Raw genomic sequence first — 17,515 nt, forward strand, 5'->3', positions numbered from 1 at the left:
TATTCTGAACCACTAGTTATCTGAAGGATTGATAGAAGGGTGGAGGCAGTATGATTTTAGATTTGGGGTGGACTGTAAAGCCCAGTTTTTTCAGTAAAGATAGCCTTCTGTTGGCAGATCACTGTGGACACGGGTCATAGGCGAGTAGGTAGGAGGATGTTGAAAGGTTAGGGCTTACCCTGAATGAGGAGCGTGTGACCTGACTGGGCAGGAGGCAGGGCGCACAGGTACTTTTGACAGTTGCACAAAGGGCGAGCATGGCTATTTAGTGTCTGGAACTTCCTTTGGTTTCTGACCTCCTTACCTTTCTTTATCTGATTATATAAAATAGGTTAGGCATCTTAAGAAAGTGAACCTCAGCTTTCTTTTCTGGTGTAAGAGATTCTTAATGCCTTCCTCAAAAGGAAAGTATTTCCCTTATTAGTCCTGTTTCATATGCCTCTAAAACTTTAAAAGGATTTAAGGAAAGGGAAATCAAATGAAGGCTGATAATACCTCTCACAAGAGTTCAGGATTTCCCTGGTGGCTTGTCACATGAGGGTGTATCTAAGTCACTTTCGACAGTGGTGAGACATTTGGCTGCCCTCTCCCATCTACGTCTTTTGAGGTTGCCTCATGAACCGAGGAACTGGGAAGGAAGGAACACTGTCTGAGGTCTTCGTCTTCAGGGGCTAGGAGACAGGATGTTAAAGAAAATTGATCGGAGGGTAAGGTGTCTCTCGTGGAAGTTAGGAAGTAGGTCAAGAGAGAGATACTAAAAAGAAAGTCACTATTCAAAGAACAACTAGGATTAAGAACAGAGAAACTAGCAACAGAGCCAGGAGTTGTCTCTAGTAACTGTAACAAGGAGCAGTTTTCGGGACCTGAATAGGAGTGTGGGTACAGGGAACAAAGAGGGAATTTCCAAGGTAGCAATAAAAACATGAGCACTGGACCTTACTTATTTAGTCTTGGTTATTTCACCATCGTCTCACGCAAGTAAAAGCTCCAGCATGCAATAAATACTTGCTGAATGAATCCTCAGGAAAGAAAATCACATTGAATGCATGAATTGCTTTATTGAAAATATTGGGCTAGCACTGCATTACATACACTCAATATCCATAAATGAAGGGCCACACATGTCTGATTGGACAATACTGTTTTAAATAGAGAACACAGCATCTGAATATGCTCTCACAAGTATAATATCATGGACTAAACTAGGTAAGAGTGAACTATATGCAAAATGACCATTTTGTTAATAGCATATGGTTGCAAATGGCATAAATGGTAAACGTGATCATACTGAGACATTCCTGGAATCTCACACAGGCACATTATGTAACAAGCAGATTAATAAGGTTCAACTGCCAATAAGTTGTTAATAAAGAGTTTACAACAGAACTTGGGTGAAAGTACACCCAGGCTACAGGTTTAAGATTTTATAGCATTCAAAGAAACTTGTATGGAATGTGAGTGGAGTGAAATAATTGTTGATCTGACAGGAGGCCACATGGTAATTTGTTTGTTCTCTTTTATAAATAGTCTAAAGTAAGAGAATAAGCTAGAGGGAGTATTCCGCCAGCTTAAAGCCAACATTCTAAGCACTGTTTACATTTTTAAAATGCAGGTCTATAAACTACTACTTTCTATTAATTTTTCCTTTCAAAGATCACTGGAAATGTAATTTATGACAGACAACTTTCTCAGCTTTGGCTATTACTTGACATTTTTTTTCCATTAGCAGTCTTTGGCTTTTGTAAAAGTTTGACAATAATATTTGTTAAAATTTTAATAAGGTTTTATTATTAACTTTCATAAAAGAGTGTTTAATGATATGAAAGTGAGTTGATATTTAAAAACTGCTTTTTACTTTTTTTTCCGATTATGGTATAAATGCATTTCTTGGCATTGAATTTTTTTCAAATAAAAGAGTGTAGAAACCAAGACAATTGGGATAATGGACACTTTTCATTTGATATAAAATATACAGAAATTAAAACATTCAGTCTCATTTAAAACAGAGGCCTGTTAATGTAAAAACTTGGGGAAAATTATGCAAAAAAAATCTAATAAAAATACAAGTTCTGTTACTAACACATGAGATTTTATAAGAAGCAAAACATTTCTTTTCAAAAGCAGGGTTCTAAATCCAGGGTCATAAAAGTATGCATTACTGTAAATATCAATTTATGACTGTGAGAAATGGCTTATTCTTCTTTACACAATTATGTTCAGAGTAAATAACTAAAAATGTATCTTTTCAATGACAAAAATGGAAAGATGGCCTACAACAGTCAAATCAATAAACATTGATAATGAGTTTTTAAAAATTCAGAATTGTGTGTGTGTATATATGCGTGTGTGTATATATGTGTGTGTGTATATATGTGTGTGTATATATGTGTGTGTGTATATATGGACATTAAGCAGCACATACATATACAGATCACCCTAAACAATCAGGGCAAAAAAATTTAATATAAAACTATATAAATCAAATGGATTTGTTGCCAAAACAGCACAAAATGTATACATTTCTTTACTTCAAGATTTGACACATTAAAAGAAAAAAATTGCCAACACATTTCAAACAATATACTAGAAATAATAAATAAAACAGTTTTAAAAAATCATATATTCCCTTTAAGTGCTATGCACTTTCAATTTTTCTAAATGAGACTAAACTTTTCAATGGCAAACAATAGTATGCTGTACATTTTGGTAATGAAAATTATGTTGATAAATATACAAGGAATGTATATACTTCTACAGTATTTTCTTTTTCACAGTTACCAAAAATAAAAATTGCATTCAACTCACATCTATAAATATTTTGACTTCTCACTCTATGGGTTTGAAGAAAGTGAGAGTATAAAGTCTTTCAACGATCTGAACTTCAAATTCTTTCTTCATCGTCTGCCTTCCACATGTACCCTTCAAAATCTCTCTGCAATGTAATTGCGCTCTGAGATGATGGCAGAAAGAAAGCACTATGATGGGATGAGGCAGTCTGGGCTGGGGCTTCGTCTTCCAGCTAGCTTTAGCAGGGCTGACTGAACCCAGTCTTTTTAAATGTTCTATTTTAAGGCAGTCTAACTTTCACTCGAATGTCCATACCTCGAGGTCTTGAACTATGAAGTCTTCCTTTTTGGAAAGAATATCATTATTAAAAGTGCTGCAGGAGTTGCTTCGTCCATGGTATAAGTCGGCATCTAACCATAAGCCAAATCGTCCCCTAAAAAGGTTAAAAAAGCAAAATGGTGAAAACATCTCAACTTCATGTACACGCTTTCTGTCCTCCCTTGTCCCAACTTCTTTCTGTAATGCTATAGTCAAAACCCGAAACTGCTTATAAAACATTTCCTTTATTTCATTTAAATGACCTGTCTTTCAGGTGGTCCCTCATTTGGACACATAAATAAGTCATTTTATCTTCAATTCTTAGTGTCATGTGTTAGACCACACTGTCCTAAATAATCAACTAACTACACATGGACCAACTACGAGCAGCTGACACCAAAGTTTCAGTTACCTGGATTAAAACAGACCCACTCTGGTCAAGTAGTAAATTAATAACAACAAAAAAAACCTTACCCTCCACCACCAAGTTCCAAAGAACTTATGTCTCCATTGATAAAGTATGAGTTTTCTCCACTCCACTTGAAGACCTTAGGTAGAAACAGAAGACAAAGAGAGATCAGACATTTCAATCTGGAGAATTAGTAAAGAGGGAGGGGACCACCCATAGGCTGAGGAAGCTTCTGACTTCTAGACCTTTCCCACACCAGGATGAGCTCTCCGAAGTGGTTATGAGGCAGGAAAGATCACTCGCACACATGTTGGCTCTGACCTGCAATTCCACCCTGGATCTCAGAAGTTCATGCAAAAGTTCCCAAGGCCCAGGAAGGGAACCAAGCGGTTTCTATGCTGCGGTCATGAAGTGCTGAGCAGGCTAGAGTGAGGCCAAGTGAGGTTATGGGATGGGACATCTACCACTCCGACCACAGCCCCCCACCTCCAGCCCCACCCACCCTCCTGACACCACGACACTAGGCCGTCAGTATTCCTTCCATCCAGGTACCTTGAAATGGGGGCTAAATGTGTAGAGAAAAGTTTCGCCTGTGCCATAATAGTGATCACTGAACTTGAAAGGATGAGTCGCATATGCTCCAAAGATCTGTCAAAAGAAAACAGAAATGTTAGCAGCTTTCAAATACAAACCTCTCAAAGAAAGCCCTTCTGAAATATTTTAGCATAATCCTTTCCTGAGGTCTCATTATATCTCTTTCAGCAAGAAAATTACGAAGAGCATTACTAAGTCAGAGTTTCTAAGTAAAAAAGACCACCAACCAATAAATAGAATGTCCCTGGTTCTTATCAGTACCCAAGGGGCTCAGAGAACTTATAGGTCAAAGGTCAGCAATTGCTTCAATTTAAAAAGACTTCCAAAGTCCACTGTAGAGACAAAGTCTTCCAGTGAATACAGGTGGAACACTGGAACATTAAACAACTACAACATACACCTTGCTCACAGAAATGAGTGGTTGACACAGTGAGGGCCTGTCTCTGATGTGTTTTATAAGTAGAATCATGGTCAGATATTTCCCCAGAGAAAATAAATTTCCCTCCCCCTTGATTCGTAGAAATGAGTTTTCAATATGCTTAATAGAACTGTATCCTTGACGTGACTGATTCAATACTTAGTTCAAAATGACTTTTAAGAAAAAAGTAACAATTCCATAATACTATGGGCTTTCAAGGTGCTTTAGATGTATCTGAATCAATGATTTTGTCTATTTTTTCTTTTTGGGGTTGGAAGAAGCAGTGTTTTCAGAATGACCATCCCACTGCTTCAGCCTCTTATCCTCCTCAGGTCCCAACCAGTACCTGCAGGGGTGAAGACTGATAAAAATGAGCATACATATTCTGGAAATGTCCCTAGGTGATTCTGATATATCTTCTCCAAATTCCACTTGAGAAACAAAGCTTCAAATGGAGTCTATCTGGAAAATGTCTTATAATTCTTCAAAATAATTTAAATCTGATTATTATCATCATGGAATCTCTCTTCAGTTCCTAGCTCCCTGAAATACTAAAAATTAGGCTGAGTAGAAGTCTCAAAACTCTTTCTAACCCATGTTCCTCATACCAAAATCTCTCCTTAGAGCTGCTAAGAACAAAGAAAAAACAGTAACAAATCTTCTTAGCAATCATAGATATTTGTTTAAGCACTGGAGATAGGATGATACTAAGAAATGACTGTTAATTTTTTGGATATACAGCATTATGGTTATGTACGAAAACATTCATTTTATTTTTTATATTTATTTATTTAGAAAGAAGTTATATATGTACATAATTGTATTGTTGGGTCTATAGCATCTAAAAATTTAATATATTTGACAATAATAGAACAAAGGAATCCATGGAGGGGAAGGAAGATAGCCAGAAGTGGTAAAAGGAAGGTTAATACGACAAAACCTATAAATGCATAATTGCTCTCTTTCTTCTCTCAGCTTTCTTAGTAGATAAAAATTGCACAACTATATAAATAACAGTTTATTTGTTGACTTTGTAATATATATCAATGTTATACCATAAAATTACTATAAAAAGTGGAAAGATGTAATAGAATATAGGAGTAACATTTCTATACCTCACTGGAATTAAGTTAGTCTAAATCAGGCTCTGTCACCTGATGACTGCTCTATTATTTTCCATAGTGCCTTGTGGCATAAATTACTGCATGGTAATTCTCTCTCAATTACATTTAGGCCCCTTTGCCACAGTAGTTTTCCTTGGCCAGTCTGTAATTTATCCTGACTCCAGGAAGGCTCTCCTCAGCTGTCTCTCGCCCTGGTTCTCCCTGGAAGGTCTATAGCTTAGTCTGCTGCCTTCAGGGAGCTACTAGCCTCCTCTTAATTGTTTACCACCACATTTTTATTGTTTTCTAGAGGAGCCTGGTGGGCTGCAGTCCATGGGGTCGCTAAGAGTTGGACACGACTGAGCGACTTCACTTTCACTTTTCACTTTCATGCGTTGGAGAAGGAAATGGCAACCCACTCCAGTGTTCTTGCCTGGAGAATCCCAGGGATGGCAGAGCCTGGTGGGCTGCTGTCTATGGGGTTGACTGAAGAGACTCAGCAGCAGCAGCAGCAGCAGCAGCAGCAGCAGCAGCAGCAGCAGCAGCAGCAGCAGCAGCAGCAGCAGCAGACTTCCCTTTAGCTTGAACTTCCCCCACGTTCTTCTAAATTATGTCAGGTCTTTTGGGGAGAGCTTCTGAGCTGTATGTTTTATGGTCTGCCCATTCACCTGGAGCTGGGAGCTATAGACTCAGCTTTGGAGCTGGGAGAGGTGGATAGTGGTTCGCTTTTCTCAAAGGTACAGTCCTGCTTTATGAGCACAGTGCTGGGCAGGGGCAGTAGCAACTAGTCTTGGCTCCCCTCTCCTACCTGTAACTTCTGCTCTGTGCTCAAGCAAGGGCAGTAGAGACCCCTGTATTCTCAGCCTGCTGTGCTGAAGGTAGACCAACTGTCCCCTAAGGGGAAGAGCACCGCCTACCTCCAGGCCACCCTTGGCTGCAGTTCAGCCTCTGAAGCTGAATGATGGGTAGGGGATAAGAAATGCTGAGGACCTGCCTGGGAGCTGGGGTTGATGGATCCTCGTCTTCTTGTCCATGCACGCCCAGAACGAAGCCTGTGTCTGAACAGGGACTGGGGTCGGGGGGCGGGGGGCTGGGAACAAGTGCCACAGAATCCCACTGTTATTACCGAGATTTATCAGATATTCTTTAAATGAATTTTCACTTGCCATATGCCCTTAGGACAATATCCAGAGACTAAGTGATTATTGCTTTTATAATTCCCATCAGTAACGGCTGTTTCACCGGGGATTGGTTCTGTAGAACTCCTCATGCCTGCCAGTCTGCATATGTAATGCTTTCATATTAGAACTGTATCTGGTTCATTTCCAGATAGATGTACAGATGTTGTGCTATCATGTTCCCAAACAGTGGAGCTGCATCCTTCCTTGCCTTGGGGGTAGATGGGATGGGGAAAGCAGAGTTAGTGTCCAGCTGCCTTCAAATAACACAAATGCTTTCAGTAAGATAACACCTCAGAGACAAATAGTGTAATCTTCAGGAATAGGCAGACATCCATGACATACCTTCTGATAGGAAGCTGAGTAAAACCATGCACCATCAAAACCTGCTCTGTGAGGCCAACAGATTTCCCAACAAGTTTGCTATCTATTCGTAACTTAACAGGAGAACTAATCTATACGTACAGTGCAGGTTTGTGTATGGTCTAACATCATCTAGCTCTATCTCATCTAAAACATAGCACCTAACTTTGCAAACATTTCACTAAATCTCCAAGTACATTCCATTTTAAATCTTTGTTGTTATTATTTAAATTTTTTTACCTTGCCTCTCTCTACTATTCAGCTTGGACTATGATTAAATAAAGTGTTCTCAATCTGTAAATAACAGTAGTAACAGTGATAATAGCTGAACCATTCCCCACAACTCTTAATCTATAATTATACTATAACCTACTCACAGGAAAGATCACAGTCGAGACAGACGGTGCCTTTAGTACCGCAACCACTCATTTTTCCCAAGACAAATTATGACAGCAAATATCTATTTCCCCTAAACTGATCCTAATTATATGGCTTCTCAGCAAGCTCCTCAATGTTTAATAGTGCCCCACACCTAACAGACACTCATGCATTTTCTGAATGGATGCATAAATAAATGGTTGTCAAGTAAACCCTGCTTCCAAATGCCAGAAATAGAGAATAATGATATCTACATCTTAGAAGAGCAAAGAAATTTCTTCTTGCTATAATACAGACCAAATTGAAATGCTCTTGAAAGATGAAAAAGCAGACTTGAAAGATTTCTTCCTTTTGTAATGCAGAAGTTGGCCTGGATGGTGTAGAAAAGAAACCTGGACAGATTCCACCCAAACTCCCAGCTGAGTGAGCCGAGAATTATTAGTGTAGGATAGATGGGAGTAATATCTATTAATAGATTTCATCAGGGCCTCCAAGACCAAGAGGAATGAAACAGAGATGAAAATGAGAGAGATGAAAGTGTAATGAGCAATGGCCCAGAGTATTTTCTCTTGTTTCATAACAACTGGGCCCATAAGGTACAACACATCACGTGCCTAACCGGCTCTCCATCTCAGGAGCTACGTGGACAAGGTTGGTGGGCACTACCTCAGCCACCTGAAAAGAATTCTGGGATGGCACTGAAACTTCTTTCTGCAACTATCTCCAAATCTCGACTTGAATTCTTCCAACTTCTCCAGTTTCAGCTTGCAGGATATCCCTGTAGCTTCCTACTCTATGATGAGAACAGGGGAAAATGATGTGACTGTACTTGGAGACATGCTCCATTTTCTTTTTTAGAGATGCATTCTGAAGTAAGTAGGGGTAAAACAACATAATAATTGGGGATTTACTTCAATTCTTCAGGAAAGAAAAGAACCAAGTGTCTGTGGCAAAATCCTGCTAACTGTGCAGTCTGGCTGATGGGAGTTCACTGTATCCATCTCTCTCCTGTCGCGTAGGTTTGAGAAACTTCATTGAAAAACTGTTTCTCTATAAGAGGAACAAGCCTCACCTGATTATCCATATCTTTGATGACCAATAGGACAGGACTGTCTAGTGCTGCTGACTTCCGGTAGAGAGTTTTCAAGCTGGTCCCATGCTCTAGCGTGCTGTATGCGAGTCTCCATGGATAGCCCTGCACCCTGGCTGGAAGGCGTCGGGCCAGCTGTGAATCCAAGGATGGAGATGTAAATATACAGGCTGCCTGAAAATCATCACGCATGAACTTGTAGCACCAAACAGATGCCTGTGGCTCAAACTCAAAAATCACATGACTTTCCACATTGTTCCCCTTTACTCTAGCAAATACTTGCCACTATAAACTGAGAAGGCAAAACCATCATTGCTTGACATTGTTTACCTTGGCAGGAATGCTCCCCAGAGCATGTCCTCCCTCTCAGGGATGATGCTGAAGGGTTACTGTGCCACTATACATTTGCAGATAGAGCACCGAGCTTGATTAAGAGGTATGAGTTAGACTCATGCTGTCTTCTGTACACTTCAACCTTTCTTTCACTGAGTATTTTACCAGCTGATCTTTCTAAACATGCCAAGGCTCAGAGCTGTTCCTGACAACGGAAGAGTCTCATCAAACTGAGCACAAGAAAGCACGGGTATTTTATGCCACCTTGCACTTGTATTTTTCACTAACTTTAATATTTAACCTGATTTTGGCTGTCATAGGGCTTCCCAGGTGGTGCTAGTGGTAAAGAACCCACTTGGCAATGCGGAAGATGGAAGAGATGCAGGTTTGATCCCTGGGTCGGGAAGATCCCCTGGAGGAGGGTATGGCAACCCACTCCAGTATTCTTGCCTAGAGAATCCCATGGACAGAGAAGCCTGGAGGGTTACAGTCCATAGGATCGCACACAGCTGAAGTGACTTAGCACAGTAGCTGTCATAAATATCAATAATGCATATCTTTTAAAAAATACAAACAACGGAGGCTATGTAAGATGTTGAGGTCCTCAGAATGCTTGGCGTAGTTCTAGAATTAGCATGAACTCCGTAACTGCTTGGTCAAGTCACTTAGCTTTACGGGCCATCACAGATGCTTTTATAAATTGAGGGACTTAAACTTTGTGATTCTTTAAGGTCTCTGAATTTCAGTTTCTAAGCTGATTGATGGGGGAAGTACAAGAGGTTCCCTTCCTAAAGTTCAAACTCAAGCACATAGTATTTCATGAAAACATAATTAAGAGATGCTCAGGAAATAGAAACTAAACAAAACAAAACAAAACTAAGAGAAAGGAAAGTTTTTCCTAGCAGTAATAGATGGTTTTCATAAAGCAAGTTAAGTGTACTTGCTATGTGACGTTTACTGAGCCTGATCAATTAAAACCATCGGAACTCTGAGATAAATGATCCTCTTAAAATATGTTAGGACTATAATAGGACACTTTAAACGTTATTCTGAAGACAAGAAATGGTTTTTTGCTCAGGTCTCAGGAAATGGATGTAGGTGTTGCCCAAGTCCTCCTCCCAAGAGGGTGGCAGGGACACTGTCTTTCTGAAACAGGGGGCCTTGGTCAGGCTGCTGGGGTTTTCCTTTAAAACTGGACTCACTCTCCACCCCAAGTGAGAAGAGCAAATGGTCTCGAGGTTTGGAAGGCCCCCCACCCTCATCCCCAGGGAGGACACACCTGCTCGATGTGCATGTTCTCCAGAAGCGCGCTGTGGGGCTGCAGGGTCGGCAGGGCGGCCTCGTCCTCATCTTCGTAGTAGCTGCACGTGCTCTTCCTGCGTTTTGCCTCCTCGACTGTGATGATCTAAAACAGAGAAGCCAGGTAAACCAAGAAAAATGATATTCTGGCTTTTCCTTCACCTGCTATTAACAAAAAGGACCTCAGGTACACGATTGCCTCTAACCAGTAGGTTTAGCAGCGGGACATAAACTGAGCCAAGGCTCTTGGGGGGAATGGCTAATTATAATCTCGATTTCAGAGAAAATGCAGAATTTAACACAGAGTGGCTGCAACACTTAATATGTACAAATTAAGTCACAAGTTTTCCAGTCTTGTTACTCTCGGCCATCAGGTAAGAATTATGTATAATTTCACAAGTGATTCATACCTTTGAAATGCCCTGAATGATTCTCCATTAGCCTGCATCTAAATTTGAATTATTAAGGGAGTAATTAGAGATCATACTATGAGTAAGTCTTCTATAAATAGGGAAATTGGGAAGATTAAGAATAGCTTTTTAATCAAGGCTCCTAACGTTTCCTCTCAAGGCCAGGCACATAGCAACCAACAAGCAATCACAGCAACACCGAATGATAACATCTATGGAAAATAACAAAACAAAGAGGCATCAAGCTTTACTCTAGATTATAATTCTGTTATGATTCTTTATGGACAGTTCAGAAGCCATCAAAGTAGTATTTCCTTCAAAGCTGAAAACAGAAGCACGATGTTGATACACACCATTTATTTCATCATAAATACACTTGTCAAGTACCAGGTTCGAATCTTTTCGCCTTCTGCTTCTCTGAAAATCTGGATAAGTCACCAAATTATTTTGAAATTGAAGGGTATAGAGAGAAAGTAACTAATATACTAAAATACCTGAGTACAATGGAATGATTTTTGCATTATAGAGAAAAAGCACTTACGTTACCTTAGTGAAAAGTTGCCCGATAGTGACTACTTAGTTTCCAGAATGCTGTCACCTGAGCCTGATTTACAGGTAAGGAAATTGGCCCTTAAATTTTTACCGTTTTCTAAGGGGCATTTACTTAAAGAACACACTGTCAAAGAATCACAAATTCAGCATTTTAAATGTGTTAAGTAAAGCACATGTTTCGGGGGGGGGGACCTCTGCATTTAACACAAGTACAAAATGGGGCTGCAGAATGAAAAAATAAAGTGTGGAATTTTGACTCCAAAGGGAAGGGGCAGACCACACCGGTGTCTCTCTCCAAAGTGAATAAAGACCTGCTCCTGATCCTTTCTAATCAGAAAGCGTTTGGAAACATCTGAGTGGCCGAGCGCAGAGGGTCCGCGGGCACCTGATAAGCTATCAGGACTCCAACATACCTTCACAAAAGGCTCTTGGTCCGGTCTGGCACAATAGAAAATCTGAATGTCTGGAGGCAGTCTTCGGACTCGCATTGTGAAGGGGTGGGAACTGCCTGCTTGCTCTCTGAAGGGAACAGGTTTTTTGCCTGTCTGCCTCCACAGCACTGTTAGAGCCACGCGGAGCTACAACTGCTTATGTAGTATCTAGTTTCCTGCATGATTGAGTTTCTGTTTCCCTTAGGAGAGCGTTCAATATTTCTCCAGGAACACACCCAAATTAGGATTTCGAGCAAACACACACTTCCTGTTAGGCATAGCTGTGAGGCTGTAAAATGACACTTTCACCTTTGAAACGCTGGTGGTTTCCTAACAGCACAACAAAACCTCATTGTTGCGCGTTCCCCCCCGCCCCGTTCTTCATCTTGTACTTTTCTTCCCAACTGTCCTCCGGCTGCCTGAGCTAGCTTTTTCTAGCCCTGCCTTCTCAGGTTTTTTTTTCCTGCATCTTCTCTGAAGGGAAATCTCCATTTTAAAACTTTGAGTGTGCTCGCTGACATCAGTTTGAATCTCAAAGGAAAGATGAAAAGGAGGCTTTACCGGAGGTAGGTTCATTACATTTAGAACAATGGCGTTTCACGCCAAGACCCTGTCTGTTGAGTATGAGAGACGTCAGAGAAAGGAAGATCTGGTTTACATGAAGCTGAGAAAAACGTTACTTTATATTCAGTTTTTCAAAAGAGTTGGCCAAGTAATATGTACCTTTTAACCTTTCAAAATATTAATCTTAATGACAAATAAGCATGATGAGTCTTCTACTGCCCAGAGCAGATTTCTAGGGGTTGGAGAGAAATGCAGATCACTATTGGATCAATTTTCAAGGATCTTTCTGTGAGTTTTCCAGGTCAAAAATGGCCTTTTGGTACCCCTGGGGGATTGAGTGCCGCTACATAGATCATCCCAGGGGTTATGAGGCTGTGGAGGATATTTGGTGACCAGTCTCAGGTTGGCCAGAACTTATTCTCAGTGCAAGAGTCTGGACACAATCTAGGGCAGAAGCGCTTGGACTCTGTGCCAGTGAGCTGGCATACCCTTCAGTGCCTGGCGCTTCGTGATAGCTAACATTTGCTGAGTGCTTTCTATATGACCCCAAGTGCCAGCTGCTTTGCAAGGCGTGACACAAGCAATTACAATATATCATTTGTTCGCTTTTCAAATTAGCAGAAGTTTTAAGAAAGGAATAACAGTTAATAAAGCTTTCTGTTAGCAGAAGCACAGTGAGAAGGGTATTTCTCACATTTCTGGCAAACTGTCATTATATACAAAATTAGGAGACTTAAAAAAGTAATGCCCTTATGCTAAGTAATTTCACTTTCAGGAAATTAGGAAAAGAGTCAGAGTTACACATCATCTCAGCCTTGTGAAAAACTTGAATGAATACGATTTCTACAAGTGGCGGAATTGTTAAATTTTGATTGAGGTTTAAAATATGTAACCATTAAAACAAGGCTTCAAAATCTTTAAATATGATACAATTCTCACAAGATGTCAGGTAAGAAAAGCCAGATACCAAACTATACATAAAAATGATCTCATTTTGCAAAAATAAAAAGACTCACTCTCCCTACCCTTACCCCCTAGAAAACACTCTATGATAGAAAGAGTTTAAAAAATGTACAAAAGTGTTGTGTGGTTAGATATTATTTTTAAAATGTGCAGCATTGTACTTTTCTATAGCTTTCAAATTTAATATAATAACCAGGTATTTTATAAAATTAGGGAATAATGCTTATTTAAAGAGCTTGGTATGGAGGGTGGACTAATGGTTGGGTTGGCTGGAGGTGCCCTTGAAAGGGTGCAGACAGCTTACTAGGGCGGTGGGCCCCACCCCACATGAGATCAGAATCAACAAACTCTAACTGGAGATGACTGAGGATGAAAGAGAGGAATCTGGGATGATATTTAGGTTTCTGACTTGGGGCACCACTAATTAAGATGAGAAGGCATGAAGACAAGCATGTTTGGGGGAAGGATGACAGGACTTTATGGACACCCTGAGGATCAGACACCTGTTAGGGGAGTGAAGCTTCCTCTTCCCACCCACAGAGGAGAAGGAATGGGACGCCAGGGGCCCGGCTTTAAGGTAATGCTAGTAAGCTGAGTCTGCTCCTGCACGGGAGGGAGCCGGGACAGCTCAATTCTTCTCTTCATTGTACTTTTGAACTTTCTTGTCCATGTGGCAAGAAACCGGGATAACAGTCCAGTCACCTCTGTCTCCAGGTATCTCTTCTTTCCATGTGCCCCTAGTGTTAACAAGAGCACTAGGGTCTTGGAAGAGGCCACCCCGTTTCTTCCTCCTTCTCCATCCATTCTTTTCTTCCTCTTCCACCACAGGTCTAGAGACACACCTTCTAGAGGGATGAGCGCTCTCTTTTATCCTGCTCAGTGGCTCAGCCTGAGAGGCTCATTCAAGCCCACTCGACTCTAGCCCAGGAAGTAGATTTCTCTCTCCTCGCATGCCTCCTTAGCGCCTTTTCCTCTGTGTGCTGGAGGGCACAGCCACTTCTCCCACTGGACTTGTCAGGAGCTGAGATTCAAGGTTGGGATTAGTGGAAAGAGGCAGAATAGGCCTAAACGAGGGCTGCTTCAGTTCAAGATATCCAGACCTAGTCAGGAAAGGATTGAATTCCCAAAACAATTGAAACCCTCTCTCCAGGCCTCCATACTGGGGCAAGAGACCATACATAGCTTCTACAAGAAAATATACCTTTCCTAGCTCTGCTTCTTCTCGGCACGTATCTCATGGGGGCCTCTTGGGCACAGATGGTTAGGTGAGGAGGACAGGAATTGATATTCCCTGATACCTTAGCCAGAATGCCAGTGTCACACCATCTCTGCCTCGTGGAGACCCAGGGGTACCTGTGGGGCCTCTATGTGCTTGACAGCAGCAGCTTGGAAAGAAAGAAGCGTGTGAAGCAGACATGTGGGAATCCGCAGCATAAATCTCAAAAGCTGATGAGCTCATCCAAGGAAGATGTAATAGATGAGAAGAGAAAAAGAGTCAGAGATAAACCCTTGGGGAACACCATGAGAAAAGGAACAAGCAAAGTATATTTGGGGGACTTCCATGGTGGCCTAGTGGTTAAGAATCTGCCTTCCAATGCAGGGGACGTGGGTTTGATCCCTGGTTGGGGAGCTAGGATCCCACTTATCCCAGGGCAACTAAGCCCACGAGCCACAACTACTGAGCTCGCGTGCCACAGCTAAGACCTGATGCAGCTAAATATAAATTAATATATTTTTAAAAATGTACTCAGAAAGACTGGCCAGGGATAGAAATAAAACAAAACAAACCAGAGATGGTAAGAAAAGCCAAAGAGAAGGAGAGTCTAACAGGCTTGTGCTGTGCTAAAGTTGCTTCAGTCGTGTCCGACTCTTTGTGACCGCATGAACTGTAGCCCGCCAGGCTCCTCTATCCCTGGGATTCTCCAGGCAAGAATGCTGGAGTGGGTTGCCGTGCCCTCCTCCAGGGCATCTTCCCCGCCAAGGAATCGAACTTGAGTTTCTCGCATCTCCTGCACTGGCAGGCGGGTTCTTTACCACTAGTGCCACCTGGGAAACCCTTTTTTTAATCAATGGTTTCAAACAGGAAGGAGCAATGTGAAGGCAAACATGCAAACCAGCCAAGTGCGGGGCCACAGACCGCAGCGCTGGGAACCGTGGGCTGAGGGAGCAGAGGAGGAGTGCTCGACTGAAAGCCTCGCAGCACTGACCGCTGAGCTGGGCCTGTGAAGGGTGACAGGAGCTTGCTGTGTGTGTGCGTGCACAGCGGGGCTGGGAGTGAGTAAATGAGAAAGGGACGGTGAGGCAAACACACACACGGAAGGACCCGGCGTGTCAGAGGAGTCAGAGCCAAGGGGCCAGCCTCTCCACCCCGCACCGTCCCCGTCTCACAGAGCGCCAGTCTTGGAAGATCTGACAGCCGCTTGATGAACCTGCATCCAGGTTGGGAGTGTTGCTGGAGAAACCGCATCGCCCGCCACCCCCCACTGCAGGCTGATGCCAGACCCCACCGGGGCCTTCAGTAGCAGGCAGCCATCCTCCTGCAGTTCGTCAGCTGGCATTATTCCTGGTTTCTATAGCTCCTACTCAGACCTTCTCTGTACTCCTCCAAGTCTTCCCTTCTTCACTTCTAGGAGATGCCCCCTTCTGCTGTTACCAAGAAATCATCAAATGAGCAATACCACGACTTACATAATACTGCCACTGAATCTGCATTCTGTTCTCACACGTCCTATTCTTTTCTGCTGCCTGAACACCTAAGACCAAGCCTATCCCCACCCCTACATTCCCGCCAATTCTCAGGGATCCAGTCCCTGGCTTATGCCCTCTCTTATTTTATCTTCTGAACCCTCTACTCTACCGTTCCTGCTGATCTCTTCTGAAAGGTTAAAGTCTCTCTCACGAGAAGCAAAAGCTCCCATCCTCACATTCTCTCCCAGCTTTCCATCTCATTTTTATTCTCCAAAACCAAATTTGAGTGGTTGGCCCACATCCACTAGCTCCATTCACTCACCCTGGATACATTCACTGAATGGTAGAAGCTACATTTTGAAGCTGCCACTCTAATGAATCTGCTTTCTTGCTGAAGTCGCCGACTACTACCTCCTTGGTTTTAGATCTAAAAGACAAACCTTAGTTCTTTCCTGTTGACTGATCCCTGGGATCAGAACACAGGGCATTTTTTTTTTTTACTAAACCTAATCTTCTTGCTATGCTCCTTATCACAATGAAGGGCTGGTACCTCGATCCTTCCAGTTTCCATTCTAAAAACCTAAAAATCTAGGGAGATCAATCTTGACATCTTTCTTACTTTCCGCATGTAATTAACTACTCACAAAATCCTCTTTCTCCTCCTATCTTTCAAAAGCGCTGTTTCCTCAGTCATCACTGTCATTCTTTCAGGCACTGCGCGCTCTCAACAGTGACTACTGCAAGAGCTTCCTAGTGTGTCTTCAAGTGTTGTCCAATTCCAATCAACTGAACATCTGCCGGCAAGAGCAGGCTCTCCAAAATGCGTGTCTCTGTTTACCTCTCCACGCTCAGAACAGCTCAGTGCCTTTCTACTGCCCTTAGGAAAATAACCAAATTCTTCAAGCAGTTCATAGGTCCTCTGTGATCTGCCATTTCATTATCTCCAGCTTCATTTCTTGCCACTCCCTCAGCTTTGCACTCTATGAACCAGCCACACTGAACACTTTATTAGTTCATCAAAAGCTCCACACTCTCTGTTTCTCCCTTGGGTCATTCCTCTGCACAGCAGACTTTTCTCTCTGGCCAGAACATGTTCTGTGTCCCACTTCCACCCCAGCTGCCTGTCCCCCCACTTCTGATCTCAGCTCAGATTACTCCTCCTGGGTCACTTCCTTGGATCCCCTAGCTCCATTCAGGTGCCTGGATACATGCTTCCATAGCCTGTGACACCTCACCTATAATGGCAATTACCTCACTATATTGTAATGATTCTTTACCAACTGAGCTATCAGGGCTTCCCTCATAGCTCAGTTGGTAAAGAATCCCCCTGCAATGCGGGAGACCCTGGTTTGATTCCTGGGTAGGGAAGATCCACTGGAGAAGGGATAGGCTACCCAACCCAGTATTCTTGGGCTTCCCTTGTGGCTCAGCTGGTAAAGAATCTGCCTGCAATGTGGGAGACCTGGGTTCAATCCCTGGGTCGGGAAGATCCCCTGGAGAAGGGAGAGGCTACCCCCTCCAGTATTCTGGCCTGGAGAATTCCATGGACTATACAGTCCATGGGGTCGCAAAGAGTCGGACACAACTAAGCAACTTTCACTTCACTTCACTATTGTAATGATGTATCCATACTCCTT

The 17,515-nt window shown here is 42.2% G+C and overlaps 1 protein-coding gene across 1 annotated transcript in view; it reads right to left on the bottom strand.

The window, feature by feature from the left end:
* Positions 1-3,084: 3,084 nt before the first annotated feature.
* Positions 3,085-17,515, bottom strand: part of NCOA7 (nuclear receptor coactivator 7) — a 78,099-nt gene continuing 63,668 nt past the window's right edge. The window contains exons 10-14 of the mRNA XM_052645659.1: positions 10,251-10,376; positions 8,621-8,773; positions 4,067-4,162; positions 3,580-3,653; positions 3,085-3,220 (exon numbers count right to left, since the gene is read on the bottom strand). Of these exons, the coding sequence (XP_052501619.1) occupies positions 3,085-3,220; positions 3,580-3,653; positions 4,067-4,162; positions 8,621-8,773; positions 10,251-10,376 (585 nt within the window). The remainder of the gene's footprint in view (positions 3,221-3,579; positions 3,654-4,066; positions 4,163-8,620; positions 8,774-10,250; positions 10,377-17,515) is intronic.

This window comes from Budorcas taxicolor, chromosome 9, assembly GCF_023091745.1.
Source record: "Budorcas taxicolor isolate Tak-1 chromosome 9, Takin1.1, whole genome shotgun sequence".
Classification (NCBI taxonomy): domain Eukaryota; kingdom Metazoa; phylum Chordata; class Mammalia; order Artiodactyla; family Bovidae; genus Budorcas; species Budorcas taxicolor.